The following is a 23958-nucleotide window of genomic DNA, read 5'->3' as shown; positions in this document are numbered from 1 at the left end:
GGGGAGTGCAATTCGAGATGAGATTTGGGTGGGGACACACAGCCAAACCGTATCACTAGGGTAGAGTGTGCCATAGTTCATCTCTCTTAGAAAAACGTTTAGAGTTTTTCTTGAGGTGTCTGGTCAGCCATTTCCTGCCAGTGAAAGGAATCACTCTCCAGGTAGAGTCAGCAGGTTGCTCTGCCCTCAAGTAGAAGTGGGAGATGGCGGGAGATAGGATTTGCACATCTTCTCAACACACTCCATCCCGCGAGTCCTGTGCCGGCTGACAAGCGGTTTCTTAAGGACAGTAACTGTTCCAGGTGTATTCTGGGATCAGCGTGTGACACTCATAGGACTCAAAAGATGTTTGCAGAGATAGAGAAAGGGCAAAAGAATAAATAAATGTCACTCTTAACAGGGAGGAGCAGAGGCAGCAGGATTGTGAGTTTGGAAATATTTTTTCCCCAGCACATGGAAGAAATCCTCATTCTTTCAAAATTGTTCATTCCACCCCATCCGTTTCCCAATCCCCACCCCACTCCCAGAGATCCCCTCTTCTTACTCTTTCTATTTTCTGGCCTGTAACGGAAAGGACTAGAGATTTGGGTAGGGCAGGGGGCATACTAACCTCCAAGGGTCTCATGAGTTCCGCTCCATCAATCTCCTACCTCTCCCTATCGCCCCCGACCCTCCCTCAACGCATCCAGCTTACAGTGAGGGGTAATGGAAAGGATTCTTGAATCAAATCTCCTCCCTGCTCCTTCCTCGCTGTAAAACCTTGGGCCATTTCTGTGACCTCTGAGCCTCCGCTTTCCTATCTGTGAAATGGGGCAGGCTCGTGGGGCCTGGAACATTCAGCAGGCGGTAACCCGGTGGGCGTTCCCTGCACGGTACCACGCCCCCTCTGCCGCGCAGGCCACGCCCTCACCTGTTAGGCCTGACCCCGCGGCGCCTGGCGGCGTTGCCATGGCAACACGCGTACACAGGCCGGCCGGGCGCGCGGGGTGCCGGGTGCGGGCTGGAGACTCCGCGGGAGCGCGGCCGGGAGGCCTCGCCCCGGAGCTGGCCCGACGCCTCCCGAGCTGGCAGGGCTCTCGGCGGAGGTCGGAGCGTGGGCTTCCTCCTCCCGCCAGGTGAGTGCGGCGCGGGAAGGGGTGGCGGGCCGAGACCGGGGACCGGAAGGGGCGGCCCCGCGAGGACTAGCCCTGGCAGGAGAAGGGGTGGCTTCCCGGCCCCATCCTCCTGGATCCAGGCTCCGGTCCCCAGGAGCACCCCAGTAGCTGCCCCAACATCAGCCCCTCCTTTCCAGGTGCAGGCCCCACCCCTCCCGCGGAGGAAGCCCCCGGGAGCCTTAGACCCCTCCTTGGCACCAGCCATGCCACTCTGGGAAGTCCTGGGGGGTACAGCTGGGATTAGGAGGGGCATCCCTGCTGCCCCTGACGTACGAACGACACCCACCCAGCGGTCAGAGAGACTTCCCCCCTTGCCTAACCTCTCCCTTCCCAAATACAACACTGAGGAATTTCTAGGGCTCCCAGGCCACTTAAGATCTGGTAACCCCTCAATAGAAATTTTGCTTCTCTATCTCACTTGTGACCTATAAGCAGGGAGTGCAGATGCCTGAAGCTCTTTTGCTCTTTTGCATGGTCGGTGCCCTATATCTTAGAACTAATTTACAGAGTTTAACGCATCTAATCACTTTCTACAGTGTTTTCAGGTAGGAAAGTGACTGCACAGCGCAAGATTAAAGTGGGGAAATAGGGCCCAACCCATTCAGCTAAAGAAATAGACTTTTTTTTTTTTTTTCCAGAATGTCATCTAGGATAAATACTGAAGGGGAAAATGAAAGGTAGTTACTGTCAGAGGTTCTTAGGCTACCCTGACTTACTTTTAAGCATTATTTTGTACTTTCATTCATTCATGATTTACTGAGCACCACTATGTGTCAGGCATGGCAGCACTGGGGGCCAGAGGGGAGTAATGAACAGACTGTGAGGAAATGCAAAGGGTCTGAGATTTTTACACTACTTGCAAGCTAAGTTAGCCTGCCACTGCTTAATGATGCTAGCAGAAGACCAGAGACTCCAGGACCAGAGACAAAGGATGTTATTACTCACAGCACAGCAGGCACTGTGAGCTTCATGTTTGCGTTGGTTCCCCTTGCCCTGCAAGTACCCCGGGGTGATGCAGGACAGCTCAGGTGGATGCCGTGCACACTGCGAGTCTGTGTCCCAGCTAAGGAACCCCAAGCTCAGGAAACTCCAGTCTTTTAAAAGGGGCTGCTAGCCAGTGCCCAACCTTTGCCCTGGAAGGAGATGACTTTTTTTTTTTTAAATTGAGACAGAGTCTTGCTCTGTCTCCCAAGCTAGAGTGCAGTGGCACAATCTCAGCTCACTGCAACCTCTGCTGCACGGTTTCAAGTGATTCTCCTGCCTCAGACTTCCGATTAGCTGGGACTACAGGTGCATGCCACCATGCCCGGCTAATTTTTTTGTGTTTTTAGTAGAGACAGGGTTTCGCCATGTTGGCCAGGCTGGTCTCAAACTCCTGACCTCAGGTGATCCGTCCACCTGGGCCTCCCAAAGTGCTGGGATTACAGGCATGAGCCACCGTGCCCAGCCAGAGATGACATTTTTATCATAAATCTTCACTCTGCCCTGGATAGGGACACTATCCCTATCCTCTCAGGATATTTGCCCTACAGATGTCCTTGGAAGATTGTCTGGAACAAAATCTGTCAGTGTCTTTGCTCTGAAGATGGGTACAAACACAGGAAACCCATGGAGAATTGAGTTTAACAAAAACAACACAGTTTGGGCTCTCTTGGAACGTATCTCAGTGAAAGGGAAACAGTAAACACATAGCTAAGTAAAGAACAAGAAAATGACAGAGAATGATAAGCTCAAGGAAGGAGCCACAGCAGTGACACATGCTAGCTAGACAACAAAGTGACTGGTGACGCCTTTAGCTGGGGTGGTCAGGTAGCTACCGCAAGGCACCAGCTGTGGAAACATCGGGGGGAAGAGCTAAAAAAAAAAAGCCAGTCATTCAGATTTGGGGTTTTACCCTGGAGGCATTTCCTGTGGCTTTCCCACAAAAGAGACATTTCTCGAAAGTTGACTTTAGATTACTTTTACTTTAGTTTGGATGTGGTGCTTGATGATGTAGTCCTCTGCAATTGAAGATTAATAACTCAGGCAATTTGAGGGCAACAGGGCATGGTTCTTTTGGAAAAGGAAGTGTCTTTTTATCCCTATTAAAGACAGCAGACTTAAAAATAAAATTCTCATTATATGAAAGTATTAATATTTCTGAGGATTTCTCATAGGCTTCGGAATTTACAAACATAAACTATCTGGCTTGTTTTTATTTGTCTTACTCCCAAGGGTCTTTTCTTTTTTTGCAGAGGATAGAATTCTGGTGTTAAGGGCTATCTGTTATTTCATGTCCTAAGTGTCAGCAAAACAGTGACAACCTCAGTATCCCAAGTGACAACCTCTCCCTCCCCCGACTCAGCGACTCTCTCTGCTCCCCCATCCCATCCCCTCCCCACCCAGCAGTGATGGAGGTGTGAAAAGTTGAGCTGCCTGAGGATTATATAGTAGTGACATGCAATGGCAATCTCCCTGCCCGAATGCTAGGGGACCTTAACCTCTCTGCATCTCAGTCTCCTTTTCTGTAAAGTAGGGACAATAATGACACCCACCTTGCAGGGTTTCTCTGAGGATGAAAAGAGTATATTCAAGGAAAAGTGCCTGGCACTTACTAAGGACTCCATAAATGATGGTAGAGATGATGATGAAAAGCAGAGCCAGCCCCGAGAGTCCATACCACCACAACTAGTTGATTTTTGTTTTTATCCATAGTCCAATAATTTGTCATTTCACTGACTTTTCAATTGAAAGGAAAAGAGAGAGACTGTTGTTCTTTGACAAGGAATTGAGGTGGAGGATATCACATTGCATCTTTAGACGTAATCTCAAATCGGATTCAAGCATCGAGATGAATTACTGTCAACATTTTAGAACTTTCTGAAGTCACTGAAGTGTTTGTCTTAAAAGATGTGTATAGAACTTATTTCGAAATGCACCACAATATAAAATGGATGGACACACGGATAGATGGAAAGATCTGTGATAAAGCAAATATGGCAAAATGCCGATGGTAGAATCTGGTGGTGGGTACATAGGAGCTCATTATCTGCTTCTTTCAGCCTCTCTGTATGTTTGACATTTTTATAGTAAAATGGTGGGGGGAATACTGTGCAGGGTCCTGATTACATGGCTGAGCTATAATCTTGATATTTTGCCTTTAGAAGTAATCTTTTTTCCCCTAACTAAATAAATGAAGAAATGCAGCGATTTAAAAAGAAAAACATCATCTAATGCCTGCCTCTCCAATGATAACTCTTTAAGAAACTCCAAAAGCAGACATGGTGGTGTGCCTGTATTCCTAGCTACTCTGGAGGCTGAGGCAGGAGGATCAGTTGAGCCCAAGAGTTCAAGACTGCAGTGAGCTATGATTGTGCCATTGAACTCAGCCTGGGCAAAGAGCAAGACCTCATCTCTAAATATGAATGAATGAATAAAATAAGCTCTATAGAAGTTTAGGGTTCCTTGGATCAGAGTTTGAGAAGCCCAGGTTAACAACACTAATAAGAGTAGTAAAAATGAGTGTTCAGTGTGTGCCAGGCACCATTCTAGATACCTCACGTGTATTATTGCATTTAACCCATTTTAGGCTGGGTGTGGTGGCCCCTGTCTGTAATCCCAGCACTTTGGGAGGCCAAGGCAGGAGGATTACTTGAGCTCAAGAGTTTGAGACTAGCCTGGGCAACATGGCAATACCCCATCTCTTTAGCCAGGTGTGGTGGTGCACACTTGTAATCCCAGCACTTTGGGAGGCCAAGGCAGGAGGATTACTTGAGCTCAAGAGTTTGAGACTAGCCTGGGCAACGTGGCAATACTCCGTCTCTTTAGCCAGGTGTGGTGGTGCACACCTGTAATCCCAGCTACTGGGGAGGCTGAGGCAGGAGGATTGCTTGAGCCCAGGAGATCGAGACCTCAGTGAGCCAAGATTGCTCACTGCCCTGCAGCCTGGATGACAAAGTGAGACCCTGTCTCAAAAAAAAAAAAAAAAAAACACCCATTTTATAGATGAGGAGACTGAGTCACAGAGAGAGAATAAGTAACTCACCCAAGGTCACAGAGCTAGTAAAGGATGGGTTAGGAACACAGAACTTGAATACTTGGTAAGTCAGATCACTAAGCTTATACTAAGCTTGATGGGAGGTGGAGAGCAATCATCACTGGAACTCAGATTTGTTGTCAGGTTGTTTTAGCTTTTGTTTGTGTCCTGAGTTACTTAAGAAATGCCCTCTGATTATTAGAACCAGGCTTTTCTATGCTAGATATCATGGTTAGAAGAGATCGTCTTAAAAACCTGCAGAATTGTCCTTGTCATCATTGTTGACTCATCTATCTAATCCCCCCTCTTCTGATTTCTCACTTTGGACATGACTCTGTGGTTATTTCATTCATTCTAAGTATGATGTTGTTGAATAATTAGAGAACTACATTTTCTAACAAAATTCTTTCTGAAAACCTTATGTAGGGAAAACAGAGAGGATGAAGGCCTATCTAAAGAGCGCAGAAGGCTTTTTTGTCCTAAATAAAAGTACCACAATTGGAAGGCATGAAAATTCAGACCTTGTTTTACAGGTAAGAAGTCTTCCCACCTGTTCCCGTCCCCTCCCTGACCCCTTCCTTCTCCCTCTCTAACAGTCCTTAGTGTTATATGGACTCCAGTCTCTTGTACACCACAACCTGGGCAAGCAGCCATACCTTTCCTTGGTGTGCTACCAATAGCCAGTTGCCAAGGGTACCCCATTTCCCTGGCATAAGGAGTGAAGCTGAGTGCTGTGCAGAGCGTGATGCGCTCCCATCCTTTGCTGAACGCATCTGTCACTGTCCCACCCATTGCAGAACAGATGAGCCCCAAAGTAGGGCTTATCCCGAGAGGGTTCTTGGCTTTGCACAGGAAAGAATTCAAGGGCAAGCCAGGAGTAGAAGGAAACAGCCTTATCGAAGCAGCAGTGTTACAGCTGTGTGGCTGCTCCTACAGAGCCCGGCCACCCTGTAGACAGAGAGCAGCAGCTCAGGGCAGTTTTGCAGTCATATTTATACTCACTTTTAACTGCATGCAGATTAAGGGCTGGTTTATGTAGGGAAGGGATAATAACTTTGGGATCATTGGATGCTATGGAAAGGGGAGATAATGCCCAGGTGTTGCCATGGCAACAGTACGTTGACATGGCACGCTGGTGGGCAGGTCTGATTGAAAGTTGCTTTCACCCTGTCCCTATTTTAGCTAGTCCTCAGTCTGGTCCGGTGTCTGAGCCCCACCTCTGGAGTCGAGTGCCACCTCCTACCTCACACCTGTGGTCATCTCCCCAGCAGCCTGATGTGTGGTTCAGAAGGTGGGCACAGAGCTGGTGCTTTGGCCTTTGCCTGCTCTGGGCTAGACCTCTCTTCCTTTCAAGACCCCATGGGACTGCCGTGGGCCCCTCAGAGGCCAGGGAGGCCACGGAGCTCCAAGCCCCGGGCTTAGCCTGGGCATTCTTTCATTTCCTTCTCTGAATTAGCTGTGGTTTGGTCCAAAGCCTCAGCTCATTGACAACCAAGGAAGTTGAAAGAAGGAGAATAATAATAAAAACAGTGGATTTGAGCCTTTTTAAACATGGGAGGGGGTTAAAATATTGAAGTGGAAAGAGAAAAAATGCCGTGGAATCTCTTTATAACTGTGAGAAGCAGATCTCTTTCAGACCTCACTCAATAGACTTTTTTAACCCTTCATTTTGAAATTAGAGATTCACAAGAAGTTCCAAAAATAGTAGGTAGAGATCACACCTACCTTCCACCCAGTTTCCTCCAGTGGTTACATACTATGTGTGACTATAACAATATCAAAACCAGGAAATTGACATAAGTGCTGTGTGTATGTGTGTGTGTGTGTGTGTGTGTGTGTCAGAGAAAGAGAGAGGACAATGTGTGTAGTTCTGTATCATTTTATAGATCACATGTGTATTAATAGATTTGTGTGTAGCAATCAAAAAAATTCTTACCTCTTCTGCTTCCTTTCCCTTTCCATATAAATTTTAGAATAAGTCTGTCTATATCTATGAAATGTCTTGCTGAGATTTTGATAGAAATTGTGTTTAAATCTATACATCAATGTGGAAAGAATTTATATATTTAATATGTGGTTTTTCAATCCATCAAAATGGTATGTTTCTGCATTGATTTAGGTCTTCTTTGGTTTCTTTCATGAATACTTTGTAGCTTTCAGCATACAAATCCTGTGCATGTTTTGCTGGATTTATACTTAAGTACTTAATTTCTCCTTTTTTGTTTGTGATGGTAAATGGTATTATACTTTAAATTTCAGTGGCCGCCTGTTCGTTGCCAGTATATAGAAACATAATTGATTTTTGTATGCTTATATGGTGTCTTGCAACCTTAACTGAACTTTCTAGAAGTTTTTTTGTCACCTGCTTAGGATGTTACCATGTCATCTGCAAATTAAAAGTTTTATTTTTACTTATTTGATCTGTACACTTTTAATTTTATTTTCTTGAGATATTGCATTGGCTGGGACTTCCAGTAGTCTGTTGCATAAGAGTGGTGAGAGCAGTATAAATCTTTATATTTGCCTTGTTCCTGGTTTTAAGGGAAAAGCATTCTGTCTTTCATCATTAAATATTATATTAGGCCGGGCGCGGTGGCTCACGCCTGTAATCCCAGCACTTTGGGAGGCCGAGGCGGGCGGATCACGAGGTCAGGAGATCGAGACCATCCTGGCTAACATGGTGAAACCCCGTCTCTACTAAAAATACAAAAAATTAGCCGGGCGTGGTGGCGGGCACCTGTAGTCCCAGCTACTCGGGAGGCTGAGGCAGGAGAATGGCGTGAACCTGGGAGGCGGAGCTTGCAGTGAGCTGAGATTGCGCCACTGCACTCCAGCCTGGGCGACAGAGCCAGACTCCGTCTCAAAAAAAAAAAAAAAAAATTATATTAACTGTAGGGTTTTTTTATAGATGTTCTTTATCAAATGGAGAACATTCCCCCTGCATTTCTAGTTTTCTAAGAGTTATAAACTCAATCGATTTTAAAATAACTCAACATACCTTCCTTTGAGATTCTCATCCATGACATGGTCTCCCTACAAGGACACAGAAAACTGTTCAGTGTACAAAGTGGAAAAATCAAATAAAAAGAATCGTAGTTTCTTCTGTATCATAACAAGGGGTAGATTTAAGGTAGTTTTACTTTCTGGGTGGCCAAGGTAGAGACAGTGATCTCTGTTTTGAACTGGACTATGATATTAGAAAACTGTAGTAATTTTTAAAAGCACAGGCTTTGGAGGTAGACCTGGATTTGAATCTCTTAGACCGTTTTCTGGCTGTGTGACTTCAAGCAAACTACTTAATCTTACTGAGCTCATTTTCTCCATTTATAAACCACTTATTTCACAGAGCTGTAGGGATTAAATGAGAAAATGCATATAAAGTACCTGGCATATGGTACTAAGTAAATGACGCCACAATCATTATTATGGTCACATAAAGTGGAGACTGAGAATTTTTGTTCACAGGGTTAAGGTGGGTATCCACTGATATTAACAAGCTATTTGGAAACAGGAACTAATGAGGACAATTATTATATATATAGACAGAAACTGAGCAGCATTGATTGTATAAAAATAATTGACTGCTTACTGCTCCTTGGCCTTAGTTTAAAAAGTAAGTCACCACTGTCAGCAACAGTTCCATTGATTTATGAAGGAATCAGTTGCATTTCCAGAAGCATGAGCTTACACTGGCTCCCGAGAGAACAGATGATACATGAATTGCCAAATGCTTTGTGAATAGACTTTTAATGGGCTTTTATATCTTCTCTTAGACAAATCCTCTTCCCAAAGCTTAAATGGATTTGGGAGAGATTTGCTTTAAGAAGGGATGTGGGGGACACAGGTCTGTTTTGAAGAACTGAAACCTACAGCCGTGTCCATATTTTTCAGAAAATATTTTATAAGACAAGATAAGGTGAAAATTGCCCCCTCTTTTGCCTTCACTGGGCCTTTCTGATTAACCTGAGAATCATGCTGGATCAGCTAGAAGCCACCCTGAGTAATAATTCAACAGTCAATTTATCATTTGTCTTATTTGTGCTGCTAGAAGTCATTCCACTAAATAAAGTTCAGGAATCTTAAAAAAAAAAAAAAGTCAGCTGTGAAATTACCCAGCATTTACACCTAGCAAAGAAAGAAGATTGTTTTATTTACTTGGATAAATCCTGAAGAGTAGGGAGCTATGCTTGTAAAGATTTATTAATATATTCATTTGCAAAGCTGCCTTTTTTTGCTTATTGATATTATAATATTCTGACATCATTCACATATTCTGATAATGGAAGGTAATTATGGGCCTATGTTTTTTAAAAAATTGGGAGAAAGCAAACTGTAAAGAAGAAAATAAAAATCACTTGTAATCATGTGACTCAGGGACAATCAATATTGATATTTGTAGGGTTTTGCCCTCCAGGCTTTTTTTTTCTGTATCATGAAAGGAGTTTGGTTTCCTAATGGCAATAGAAAGCCTGTTTTAGCCAGCCTGGTTTTTGCCGTTATTATCACTCATTCATTCCACAGACATTGGCCTGGAGCCCCAGCACGGAGACAAGCCTGGGGACACTCACACATGGTCCCTGCAATCAGGAAGCTGCTAAGACACAGACATAGGTCAGAGGATCTGCAGAGCCTGGATGGTTTCAAGCCTACGTCAGGGCTCTAAAGGAAAGGAATATGGAGGATGAGAAGGACTTAACTAGACAAAGGGAGAAGGAACAGTGTGTGCAAAGGCCCTGGGGTAGAAGAGCATATGGAGAGCCTGATGGACTGAAAGAAAACCAGTGTGTAGAGGTCAGAGTGGGAAGGGGGAGAGCTAAGAGGCAGGCGGGACTCCTTCATGCCACTGTAAGGATTTTGATCTTGATCTGAAAAACAATGGGAAGATGCCACTGATGGATTTTCAGCAAGTGGAAGGCCTGCCTGTTGAAATGGGCTCCCTGGCTGCCTTGTGCAGAAACCAGGAGCTCCTTTCAGAATCTGCCCCTGCCCCCACCTGCATTGGACAGGGCTGGAATACCTCGGCCACCAGCCTCGCTCATTTCAGAGCTAAACCTTCTGGTTATAATCTGTATAATTTGATGTGGGTTTTGAACTGTAATGTTTATAGTTGGATGTGGCTGTTACTTGAACACTGACAAGAAAGGGACTTAATTCTTCCAGAACGCAGCAATGTCACAAGCCAATGGTTGCTGGGTTTTTCATGTGCATGAGTGTGATTGTTAAACATGAATCCCAAGGCTTTCTGACACAGTGAGGTTAGGTGAGGTCAGGAATCTGTCCATTTCTCTGTTCTGCAGGTTCAGGTGAGGGTCCCCACAGAGATGCTTCCAGGACCGCACAGCCAGGCATGGTGGCTCACGCCTGTAATTCCAGTACTTTGGGAGGCCGAGGCGGGCGGATCACTTGAAGTCAGGAGTTCGAGACCAGCCTGGCCATCATGATGAAACCCCATCTCTACCAAAAATACAAAAATTAGCTGGGTGTGGTGGTGCACACCTGTAATCCCAGCTACCTGGGAGGCTGAGGCAGGAGAATTGCTTGAACCTGGGAGATTGCAGTGAGCTGAGATTGTGCCACTGCACTCCAGCCTGGGCCACAAAACGAGACTCTGTCAAAAAAAAAAAAAAAAAAAAAAGGGTGGAGAGCTGATCTCCTCCTTAGGACCTCACCCTGCCCTGCCCTACACCAAGGAGATTTCAGGATTCCTTTACAACTGACTTGTAGGGCAGCCAGAGTCAATGCAGTGCCGTGGCTAGGAGGGCGAAGATCATGGAGAAAAGCAAAGGACAGAAACTGCAGGGGGATGCAGGTGAAATGCTCATGCCTGCCCCTCTGCCCTTTGTGGACAGCATCCTTCTAGTTGGCTCCTTTCTCTCTAGGGGAACTGTTCTCTATAGCATGTCAGCCCCTTCTCATATGGGATCAGAGGGTCAGGGCACAGGAGTGATCTAACACAACAGAACCATCCAACCCAATGAGTTGTATCCCTTTGCCTGGCACCTGCCATTTCTGGGCTGCCTATAAGAACTATAAGAGCCTGCATCAAAGTCTTTTTTATTAGTATTAAACAATGCTGCACTGAATACCTTTTACCCATCATTTCACGGACGTGCGAGTCCATGTGCCACGTCAAAGGACATGTATGGCTGCAGCTCTGTTGGCATCGCCACACTTCTCCAGTGAAGGCTTATAGGGTCAGTTCACCACCAACAGTGAGGGCACCCCCTCCCCTCCCGAGTGGAGCATGTGACCTACCTGACAAATTTCTGCTCATCCAAGAGGCGAAACACGGTATCCGTGACATTTTAATTCACATTTCCCATGCTATGCGTGAACCCCTCAAGTTTTGAGAGAGAAGGTGACAGGTGGACATGAACCTGGATAAAGATGCTCACCCCTCCCTGGTCCTGTGACGAAATCCACCAAAAGAAGCAGGCCTGGGGGATGTCCAGCCACCCGCTGTCCCATCAGGACGCGCCCGTTCACCTTCCTGCCTCAGCTGTGCTCGCACGCTCAGCCCTGGCTCCTCACCAGGCGTCCTGCACTCTGTGACGTGCCTCGTCTGATCTCGTCAGTCCTCGGGGAACTCTTCTTTCCCCTGATGTCACTGGTCAGTTCCCAACACAGCAATGCATGGGCCTACTTTCCCTTCAGCACGTGGAGGGCGCAAGAGGAAGAAGTTCCAAGAAAAGGACTAGATTATCATCTCTCTTTTCAATAAATACACATAACGTAACATTTATCATCTTCGCCATTTTAAGTGTACAGTTCAGTGGCATTAACTGCATTCATGTTGTTTTTTTTTGGGAGGGGGGAGACAGAGTCTCGCTCGCTCTGTCACCCAGGCTGGAGTGCGGTGGCACAATCTTGGCTCACTGCAGCCTCTGCCTCCCGGGTTAAGTGATTCTTGTGCCGCAGCCTCCTGAGTAGCTGGGATTATGGGCATGAGCCACCACGCCTGGCTAATTTTTGTATTTCTAGTACAGACGGGGTTTCGCCACATTGGCCAGGCTGGTCTCAAACCCCCTACCTCAGGTGATCCACCTGCCTCAGCCTCCCAAAGTGCTGGGCTTACAGGTGCAAGCCACTGCATCTGCCACCACCATCCATCCACAAGAACTCTCTTCATCTTGCAAAACTGAAACTCTGTACCTATTGAAGAAGAATTCCCCTTCCCCTCCCAGCCCCCCAGTCCCTGGCAGCCACCGTCTTTCTGACAAAGTACTTTCTGTCTCTGAATTTGCCTATAGCAGGTTCCTCATAGACTATACTATACGCTGAATCGTATAGTACCTGTCTTTTGTGACTGGCTTATTTCACTTGGCATAATGTTCTTAAGGTTCCTCTGTGGCAGCATGTGTCAGAGTTCCCTTCCTTTTGAAGGCTGAATAGTGGCTGCTGCATGTCTGTACTACATTTTGTTGATCCATTCATCTGTCAATGGAACTTGGGTTGCTTCCAGCTTTTGGCTGCTGTGAATAATGCTGCTATAAACATGAGTGTCCAGATATCTCTGTCTCTCTCTCTCTCTCTCTCTCTCTCTCTTTTTTTTTTTTTTTTTTTTTTTGATGGAGTCAGAGTCTCACTCTGTTGCCCAGGCTGGAGTGCAGTGGCACAATCTCGGCTCGCTGCCAACCTCTGCCACCCGGGTTCAAGTGATTCTCCTGCCTCAGCCTCCTGAGCAGCTGGGACTATAGGCATGTACCACCACGCCTGGCTAATTTTTTTGTATTTTTAATAGAGACGGGGTTTCACCATGTTGGCCAGGCTGGTCTCAAACTCCTGACCTCAGGTGATCCGCCCGCCTCGGCCTCCTAAAGTGCTGGAATTACAGGTATGAGCCACCACCAGATATCTCTTCAAGCCCCTGCTTTCAGTTCTTTTAGATCCATACCCAGAAGAGAAGCAGAACCGCCGGATCAGATGACAGTTCTATTTTTAATTTTTTGAGGAACTGCCATACTGTTTTCCACAGTGGCTGCACAATTTTGCTTTCCCAGCAACAGTGCATAAGGGCTCCAGTCTCCCCACATCCTCACCAGCACTTGGTATTTTCTGGGGGTGGTTGTTGTTTTTACAGTAGCCATCCTAATGAGTGTGAGGTAGAAGATCATAATCTTTTGAGACACATTGCTGTCTCAGCTCAAGGTTCTTTTGACTAGCACAGATAATACAAACAGCCACACCCCCATGTATAGACCACTTATGAGGCATTTCGTGTGGTTTTATATGTGTTCTATGTATATGCCGTGTATGTGTTACAGAGCTGTATCCTCAAACAGCCCTATCAGGCGAGAACTACTATTACCATTATTATCCTCATGTAAAGATGTGGAAATGGGGCTCAGAAAGGTTAAATAACTTGCCCCAAATCACACATCTAGTCGGGGACGGTGGGGCTGAGTTTCAGAGTTGGGGCTGTCTGATGCAATGCTTCTAGACAAAGATACTTCATTGTTTGGTTGTAAATTTGGCTTTAGGGAACATCTAAAAATCTAAATATCTGAAATTCCTTGTGTGTCAGTTAAGATAATCGGTAGTGGGAAATTCCACAGTTTGGACTCCTAGGTGAGGATTATCAGAACAGCGAAAATCACTTTTCCTGTGATCCTCATTGATGCAACAAACTGAGGTGGCGCCCTCTAGTGTGGGATTGGGGTAAAGAGGAAATGTCGACCCAGACTGCAGGTGTTTTCCTGGGAAGAGGTGTGCCGAGGGCTGCGTGGATGACCCACGAGGATCCTGTCTCGGGTGTCGGGGACAGCTCCTCAGAGATGACCAAGCTGGAGCTGCCTCTTACAAGAGAAAGCCTGGTTTGCCAGGTATAACAGGCCAGAAAGGGCCCCCCTCTCCCTGCCAGGTGTAAGAAACAGCGCACACAAAGATCCGGAGGTGTTGCTTGAAGCACTTGACATGGCATGATGAGGGCTGGATGGCCCTGCCACCCACATGCAAAAAGGCCACGTAAGCTAGGCTAAGCGTTTCATGTTTAACTTGCTGCGAAAATGGAACCCCCTCCTCAAAAGGCTTTGAGCTGGGGAGAAATTGATTGTCTTTGTTATTTTGAAGAGAACACTGACAAACGTAGGCAGAACGGGTGGACAAAGAACAGAAGGGCGGCTCTAGAACAGGGTGGTCAAGAGCATGAACTCAGTGCTAGGCCTCTTGCCTGTGATCCTGGCTCTGCCCTCTGAGTTGTAGGGTCCCAGGCAAGTTACCCAGCCATTCTCGGCTGCAACTTCTGTGTGTGTATGGTGGGGAACTGTGTTACGAGACTGAATTACCATGAAGTGCTTAGGACAGTGCCTGGCAGGTGGTTAATACTACAGTACATTTTGGTTATTGTATTCGTTTTCTATTTATAACAATGAGTGTTTATTATCTCACAGTTCCTTAAGTCAGAAGTCTGGGTGGACTCAGCTGGTTCCTCTGCCCCAGGTCACTCAAGGCCAAAATCAAAGTGTTGGCTGCCTGGGCTCTTGGCCGGAGGCTCCAGGGAATCGTCTGCTTCTAGCCCCACTCTGTTGGAAGAATTTAGCTCGATGCTGCTATAGAACCGAGGCCTCCGTGTCCTCACTGGCCATCGGTTGGAGGCCAGCCTCAGCTTCAGAGGCCTCCCAATCCCGCATGGCTCAGGGCCCCTTTATCTTCAAAACCAGCAACAACGGGTCTAGTCTTTCTCATGCTTCAGATTCCCTGAGCTCCCCATCTGACTCATCTCTCCAACTCCAGCAAGAGAAAGTTCTTTGTTTTTAAGGGCTCACGTGGTTGGATTAGCCCCCTCTGGGTAATCCAGGTTAACCTCCCTGTTTCAAGATCAGTCATCGTTATCATATCTGCACCATCCCTTTGCCATGTAAGGCAGCAGCACACTCACAGGTTCCAGGGATTAGGACATGGACATCTTTGAGGGACCATTCTGCCAATCACAGTTATTACCATCTCTTGCTTGGACTCTGGCCATAGAGAGGGAAGCGATAATATGGGATGTTGAGAGCTTTTCAGAGGAATCAGTAGGGTCACTGCCAGGGACAGTGGAGAAAGATGGTGGATGAGCCAAGAGGATGATGCTATCATTTGTGTTATTGTGGGTTTACTTTGTGCCAGGCACTGTTGTTTGCACTCTTGTGTGTATTAACTCGTTTAATCCTTTCAGCAACCCTACAAGGTAGGGATCTCCCTTCCCCCATTTTACAGATGAGGAAGTTGTGGCACGGACAGACTAAGGAGCCTGCCCAAGGTCACATATGACAGGCACAGAGGGCTGGGATTCATGGTCAGGCTGTCTGGGACCGTGCAGGGACAAGGAGCTTCAGGAAAAGAGGACTTCCGGAATGGGGGTGTGGACACGAGGATGACTAATCGCTGCTCTGTCATGAGTGCCTAGCAAGTGGGCACGCATTACTGTCTCAGCTCAAAGTTCTTTTGAGCTGTCAGTGCACCGAGGGGAAATATCACAGACTCCATTACACAGGACTCTCGGAACTCTCCCCTCCCTCTCTCAGGGTTGCACTGATTCTGGGGAGCTCTCAGAGATACCCCCTGAAACAGCATCTTCTCGGGGACTTGCCTGTTCCTCAAGACTCTCCCAGAGAAGCTGAGCAAGGCTCTGATTGACAGGAGGGAAGCCGACAAACTTCCTCTTTCCCTCTGCTCCCAGACTCACAGTCTTACCAGAGCCCTGGCCATTTCCTCATATCCTTATTCCTTTGAAAACCCCAGCTTGTTCTGTTTCTGCATTACATCCCTTTCCTGAGGCAGTGACAGGGGTCACAGTGGGGGCGCAGGATGGCCAAAGACCAAAAGGTAAAAAGAAATATGATTCGATACACACATGTGCCTGTCGTCCCAGACACTCGGGTGGCTGAGGCAGGAAGATCACTCGAGCCCAGGGGTTCAAGGCTGTATTATGCTTTGATGGTGCCTGGAAATAGCTACTGCACTCCAGCCTGGGCAACATAGCAAGCCCCTGTGTTTTTAGCACACACGCACACACACACACACACACCAGTTAATTTCAAAAATGTTATCCCACCACACTGAAAATTTTGCCAAATAGTATCTTTTGTCAGTCCTTTGAGGTAGAGCTTATCACACTCATTTTTGCAGCATAGGAAGCAGCCTCAGAGAGGCAAAGAAACTTGTCCCAGGCTGTACAGCAGGAACGCAGCAGAGGTGGGACTTGAACTCAGAGCTTTCTAAGTGCAGAGCCCATCCTTCTGCGCATAATAGCGAACATTTTAACACCTGCTGTTGGGCTAAAATACTCTTCTAAGTGCTTTTTATATATACTGTTTCATTTATTCTTCACCACAAACCCATAAGGGCCATTCTGCTATTATCTCTGTTTACAGATGAGGAAACTGAGGTCCCAAGGGAATAGATCACTTGCCCAGGGTCACCCCACTAGGAAGTAGGAGAGCTAGAAACGAGGTCTCACTATGTTTCCAGGCTGGCCTCTAACGCCTGGGCTCAAGTAATCCTCCTACCTCAGCCTCACAAAGTGCTGGGATTACAGGTGTGAGCCACAACATGTATTTTGTGACTGCTTTATTTCACCAGCATATGTTCATCCATGTTGTGGCAGAATTTCCTTTCTTTTAAAAGCTAAATAACATCCATCGTTTGGATGGACCACGTTTTGTTTATCTTTTATCTGTCCATGGACACCTGGGTTGCTTTCACCTTTTGGCTACTGTGAATAATGTGAATAACGCTGCTAGGAGCATGACTGTACAAATGTCTCTTTGAGACCCTGCTTTCAATTCTTTTGAATATATACCCAGAAGTGGCATTGCCGCATCATATGGTAATTCTATTATTACATTTTTGAGGAACCACAATATTGTTTCCACAGTGGCTGCACTATTTTACATTCCCAGCCACAGTGCACGAGGGTTTAACATCTCCACGTCCTCGCCAACACTTATTTTCTGTGTTTTATAGTAGCCATCCTAAAGGGTGCAAAGTGGTATCTCCTTGTGGTTTTGATTTGAATTTCTTAATGATTTGTGATCTTGAGCATTCTTCTCATATGCTTGTTGGCCATTTGTGTATCTTTGGAGAAAGTTCATTCAAATTCTTTGCACATTTTTTAATAGGGTTATTTTTGTTTTGTTACTGTTGAGTTGTGGGGTTCTTTATATATCATGGATATTAACCCCTTTTCAGATATGTGATTTGTAAATATTTTCTTCCATTCTGTAGGTTGCCTTTTCACTGTGTTGAGTGTATCCTTTGATACATAGAAGTTTTAATGTTACTGTATTCCAGTTTATCTATTTTTACTTTTGTTGCCTGTGTTCTTGGTGTCATTGCCAAGAAATAACTGTCAAATCTATTGTCCTGAAGCTTTTCTTCTATGTTTTCTTTTAAGGGTTTTATAGTGTTAGCTCTTATATTTAGGTCTTTGATCCATTTTGAACTAATTTTTGTTTATGGTGTAAGTTAAGAGTCCAGTTTTATTCTTTTTTTTTTTTTTTTGTCTGAGACAGCGTCTCACTCTGTCGCCCAGGCTGGAGTGCAGTGGCGCAATCTCGGCTCACTGCAAGCTCCGCCTCACGGGTTCATGCCATTCTCCTGCCTCAGCCTCCAGAGTAGCTGGGACTACAGGCACCTGCAACCACGCCCAACTAATTTTTTGTATTTTTAGTAGAGACGGGGTTTCATTGTGTTAGCCCAGATGGTCTTGATCTCCTGACCTCGTGATCTGCCCACCTCGGCCTCCCAAAGTGCTGGGATTACAGGCGTGAGCCACTGTGCCCAGCCTAGTTTCATTCTTTTACTAATACATGTGGATATCCAGTTTTCCCAGCATCATTTCTTGAAAAGACTGTCCTTTCCACCATTGAATGGTATTGACACCCTTGTCGAAAATCATTTGACCATATATGCAAAGGTTTATATGGGGGCTTTCTAATCTGTTTCACTGTCTATGTGTCTGGCATAAATACTAAGCCCACAGTGTTTTGATTACCCTATCTTTTTAATAACTTTTGAAACCAGGAACTATGACACTTCCAACTGTTCTTCTTTTTCAAGATTGTTTTGGCTCTTCAGGGTTCCTTTGAGAATCCATATAAATTTTAGAATAAAATGTTCTATTTCTGGGAAAAAAGAACACCATTGGAATTTTGATAAAGATTGCATTAAATCTGTAGGTTGCTTGGGTAGTATTGATGTTCTAAACAATATTAGGTCTTCCAATTCTTGAACATAGGTTGTCTTTCCATTTATTTGTATTTTCTTTAATTTCTTTCAGCAACATTGTGTAGTTTTCAATGTACAAGTCTTTTGCCTCCTTGGTTAAGTTTATTTCTAATATTTTCTTCTTTTTGATGCTATTGTAAATGGAATGGCTTTCTTATTTTACTTTTCAGCTTGTTTATTGTTAGTGTATAGAAATACCACTGATTTTTGCATGCTGATTTTGTATCCTAAGTACAAAATAAATGATTTTGTATCATTTATTATGAGTTCAGTGTTACATGTATATGTGTGTGTGTGTGTGTGTGTGTGTGTGTGTGTGTAATCTTTAGAGCTTTCTACATATAAAAATCATGTTGTCCAACAATACAGGTAATTTTATTTCTGGGATATATTGAATGCCTTTCACTTCTTTTTCTTGTCTAACTACTCTGACTAGGACTTCCAGTACTATTTCAAATAGAAGTGGTGAGGGTGGGCATCTTTATCTCATTCCTGTTCTTAGAGGAAAAGTCTTAGTCTTTCACCACTGAGAATTATGTTAGCTATGAGCTTTTCACATATGGCCTTTATTATGTTGATGCAGTTTTCTTCTATTCCTAGTATTTCTTTAGTGTTTTCATCATGGAAAGAGTGTTGAATTTTGCCAAGTGCTTTTTCTCCATCAGTCCAGATAGTCACGTGGTTCTTCCTTTTCATTCTGTTAATGCGTTATGTTACACAGATTGATTTTCATGTTGAACCATCCCTGCATTCCAGGAATCAGTCCCACTTGGTCATGGTGTATAATCCTTTTAATAAGCTGTTGAATTACGTTTGCTAATATTTTGTTGAAGATTTTTGCATCAGTATTCATTAGGGATATTGGTCTGTAGTTTTCTTATAATGTCTTTGGTTTTACTGACAGGGTAATGCTGGTCTTTTACTTCGCCTTTTGAGTCTCAGCTTCTCCATCTGTAATATGGAGATTATAGTAGAACTCCCTGTAAAGGGCTGTTTTGCAGATTAAATGAGGCAATGAACACAAAGTGCTGTGGTAAGGCCCAGTTCACAGGAACTTCTCAAAATATGTTAGCTGATAATAATAATAAAAACAGAACAGCAGTTAATCTCATAATGAGACAGTTCAGCAGAGTGGAGCTTGTACATTCAGCCTATGTTGGCAGCAGAGCTTTCTACCAACATCAGTTTTTTGCAGTTATCTAAATACAGGAGGGAGTGGTATTATCAGGCAGTCCTCAGAAACTCTCCCTTGGCCTAACATGAGGCAGAGGCTTGTCCCATTTTGTGGTATCATCCAAAACTTCCTCCTGGCTTTGATTTCTTAATCACGGCTTGACAGCTTCTGAGGAGCTGAAAGTAATGGGATTTGAGAAGAGAAAAACAAAATGTAACACATAGAACTTATCTCTTTGATGAGTTATTAAGAGTTCATAGGCTGGGTGCGGTGGCTCACACCTGTAATCCCAGCACTTTTGGAGGCTGAGGCGGGCAGATCACCTGAGGTCTGGAGTTTGAGACCAGCCTGGCTAACATGGTGAAACCCTGTCTCTACTAAAAATACAAAATTAGCTGGATGTGGTGGTGTGCCCCTGTAATCCCAGCTACTGAAGAGGCTGAGGCGGGAGAATTGCTTGAACCTGGGAGGCGGAGGTTGCAGTGAGCCAGGATCGTACCACTGCACTCCAGCCTGGGTGACAGAGCAAGACTCCATCTCAAAAAAAAAAAAAAAAAAGAGAGAGAGAGTTCTTAGAGCACAAAGAAAAGTGGTCAGTAGGAATGGAGATGAAGATGATGTGGGTAGCATTTCCCAAAGAGCGAATATGTTTTCATGTTTATTTAATAAACTTTATTATTTTTGTGCGTTTGTTTTGAGACAGGGCCTCGCTCTGTTGCCCAGGCTGGAGTGTGGTGGTGCCATCATGGCTCACTGCAGCCTCAACTTCCTGGGCCAAAGCAATCCTCCCACCTCAGCCTCCCAAGTAGTTAAGACCACAGGTGTGCACCACCACACCTGGCTAATTCTTTTATTTTTGTAGAGATAGGGTCTCCTTATGTTGCCCAGGCTGATCTTGAACTCCTGGGTTCAAGCCTCCTGCCTTGGCCCCTCAAAATGCTGGCATTTCAGGCATGAGCCAACATGTCTGGCCTAGACATTTTTTTTTTTTTTTAGCAGTTTTAGGTTCACAGAAAGTTGAGCAGATAGTACAGAGAGTTCCCACATATAACAACCCCTCCCCCACCACACACATACACTTGCAGTTTCCCCTATTATTAACATCTTCGTTACTATGACACATTTGTTGCAATTGATGAATCAATATTCATATGTTATTATTAACTCAAGCCCAGAGTTTACATTAGGATTCATTCTTCACGTTATAAAGTTCTGTGGGTTTTGACATAGGCATAATGTCAGGTATTCACCAATACAGAATCATACAGAATAGTTTCACTGCCCTAAAGATCCCCTGTGCTTACCTGTTCAACACAGCCCCCCACCTTCCCCTGACCCCTGGCAATCACAAATCTTTCTATAGTTTTATCTTTTTAAAAGTTTCATGTAGTTGAAATCATACAATATGTAGCCCTTTTAGATTAGCTTTTTTCACTAAGCAATATGCATTTAAAGTTCCTCTGTATCTTTTTGTGGCTTGAGAGCTCATTTCTTTTTGTCATTGACTGATGTTTCTACCAGTTTGTTTATCCATTTACCTTCTGAAGAACATTTTGGTTGCTTCCAGTTTTTGGCAATTATGAATAAAGATGCTATAAACATGTATCCAAAATAAATGAGTCTTAAAACCCAACAATAAGAAAACAACCCAAATTAAAGATGGACAAAAGATCTGAACAGATACTTTGCCAAAGAAGATATACAGATGGCAAATAAGCATATGAAAAGATTTTAAACATCATATTTCACTTAGCAATTACAAATAAAAGAATATATCTCCCCATTTTTTTTTCTTTAGCCTCTTGATGCAATGGATTACATTAATTGATTTTCAAACGCCAAATCAGTTCTTGAATACCTGGCATAAATCCCACTTAGTTGTGGTGTATAATTATTTTTATACATTGTTGGATTATATTCACTAATATTTTGTTGAAGACTTCACGTCTATGTATATGAGAGATATTGGCTTGTAGTTTTCCTTTCTTGTAATGTCTTTATCTTGATTGGATATTCAGGTGATATTGGCCTCACAGAATAAGTTAGGAGGTATTCCTCCTGCTTCTATTTTCTGGAAGAGATTGTAGGGAGCTGGTATCATTTCTTCCTTAAATGTTTGATAGAATTTACCAGGGAGCCCATCTGGGCCTGGTGCTTTCTGTTTTAGAAGGTTATTAAGTATTGATTCAAATTCTTTAATAGATAAGGGCCCAGATCATCTATTCCTCCTTGTATGAGTTTGGGTAAATTGTGTCTTTCAAGAAATTGGTCCATTTCATCTAAGTTATCAAATTTGTGGACAGAGAGCTGTTCATAATATTCCTTTCTATATCGTTATAAATAATATATAAAATAATAATATAAATGATATATAAATTATAAATATAAATATATAACATATATTTATAAAATATTCTATATATTATAAATATAATATAAATATATTGATATGATATAAAAATGTGTTATATATAAAAATATGTTTTATAGCATACAAATAGGAATATAAAATATATATATTTTTTGCTGTTCTTTACATTTTCTTTTCTTTTTTTATTTTATTATTATTATACTTTAAGTTTTAGGGTACATGTGCACAATGTGCAGGTTAGTTACATATGTATACATGTGCCATGCTGGTGTGCTGCACCCATTAACTCGTCATTTAGCATTAGGTATATCTCCTAATGCTATCCCTCCCCCCTCCCCCCACCCCACAACAGTCCCCAGAGTGTGATGTTCCCCTTCCTGTGTCCATGTGTTCTCATTGTTCAATTCCCACCTATGAGTGAGAACATGCAGTGTTTGGTTTTTTGTTCTTGCGATAGTTTACTGAGAATGATGATTTCCAATTTCATCCATGTCCCTACAAAGGACATGAACTCATCATTTTTTATGGCTGCATAGTATTCCGTGGTGTATATGTGCCACATTTTCTTAATCCAGTCTATCATTGTTGGACATTTGGGTTCGTTCTAAGTCTTTGCTATTGTGAATAGTGCTGCAATAAACATACGTGTGCATGTGTCTTTATAGCAGCATGATTTATAGTCCTTTGGGTATATACCCAGTAATGGGATGACTGGGTCAAATGGTATTTCTAGTTCTAGATCCCTGAGGAATCGCCACACTGACTTCCACAATGGTTGAACTAGTTTACAGTCCCACCAACAGTGTAAAAGTGTTCCTATTTCTCCACAACCTCTCCAGCACCTGTTGTTTCCTGACTTTTTAATGATTGCCATTCTAACTGGTGTGAGATGGTATCTCATTGTGGTTTTGATTTGCATTTCTCTGATAGCCAGTGATGGTAAGCATTTTTTCATGTGTTTTTTGGCTGCATAAATGTCTTCTTTTGAGAAGTGTCTGTTCATGTCCTTTGCCCACTTTTTGATAGGGTTGTTTTTTTTTTCTTGTAAATTTGTTTGAGTTCATTGTAGATTCTGGATATTAGCCCTTTGTCAGATGAATAGGTTGTGAAAATTTTCTCCCATTTTGTAGGTTGCCTGTTCACTCTATATTTATTATAGAATATAAATATTCTATAATAAATATATCCATGGGATCAGCTGTGATGGCCTCTCTTTCATGTCTGATATCAATAATTTGTGTCTTCTCTCTTTTTTTCTTGGTTACCTACTAGAGGTTTGTCAGTTCTATTGATCTTTCCAAAGAACCAACTTTTGTTTTCTTTGATTCTCTCTATTGTCTTCAATTTCATTCATTTCTGATCTAATTTTTCTTTCAGTTCTTCTGTCTATGTTAGGCTTATACTGCTCTTCTTCCTCTAGTCTCCTAAGGTAGAAACTTTGATTATTGATTTCAGATCTTTCTTCTTTTCTTATGTGTGCATTCAAGGCTATAAATTTCCCTGTAAGCACTGCTTTCACTGCTTCCCACAAATTTTAAGTTGTATTTTCATTTGCATTTAGTTAAGATAATTTTTAATTTCTCATGAGATTTCTTCCTTCACCATGTGTTATTTAGAAATGTGTTGTTTAATCTCCAAATGTTTTGGGATTTTCCACCTATCTTTCTGTTACTGATTTCAAGTTTACTTCCATTGTGGTCTGAGAGCATACTCTACATGATTTCTATTCCTTTAAATTCATTGAGGTGTGTTTTATGGCTCAGAATGTGGTATAGCTTAGTGAGTGTTCCATGTCAGCCCAAGAAGAACGTGTACCTTGTTGTTGTTGGGTTAAGTGTTCTACAAATATCAATTAGATCTTGTTGATTGACGGTGTTGTTCAGTTTAACTATGACTTTACTAATTTTCTGCCTGCTGGCTCTGCTACTTACTGACAGAGGGTTGTGGAAGTTTCAGCTGTCATATTGGGCTTATCTATTTTTCTTTGCAGTTCTGTCAGCTTTTGCCTGGTGTATTTTGGCACTCTGTTCTTAGG

General features: G+C 43.6%; 1 protein-coding gene across 19 annotated transcripts in view; it reads left to right on the top strand.

The window, feature by feature from the left end:
* Positions 1 to 942: 942 nt before the first annotated feature.
* Positions 943 to 23958, top strand: part of FHAD1 (forkhead associated phosphopeptide binding domain 1) — a 154460-nt gene continuing 131444 nt past the window's right edge. For 18 of the 19 annotated variants that reach the window (XM_055385079.2, XM_055385072.2, XM_055385054.2 and 15 more), the window contains exons 1-2: positions 966 to 1115; positions 5596 to 5702. In XM_055385079.2, coding sequence (XP_055241054.2) covers positions 5610 to 5702 — 93 coding nt within the window. In that variant the 5' untranslated portion in view covers positions 966 to 1115; positions 5596 to 5609. Of the gene's footprint in view, positions 1116 to 5595; positions 5703 to 23958 lie in introns of all 19 variants that reach the window. The other variant, XM_019018836.4, reaches the window with a different exon arrangement.

Source organism: Gorilla gorilla, chromosome 1 (assembly GCF_029281585.2).
Source record: "Gorilla gorilla gorilla isolate KB3781 chromosome 1, NHGRI_mGorGor1-v2.1_pri, whole genome shotgun sequence".
NCBI lineage: Eukaryota > Metazoa > Chordata > Mammalia > Primates > Hominidae > Gorilla > Gorilla gorilla.
This window is presented reverse-complemented; position numbering and strand designations above follow the sequence as displayed.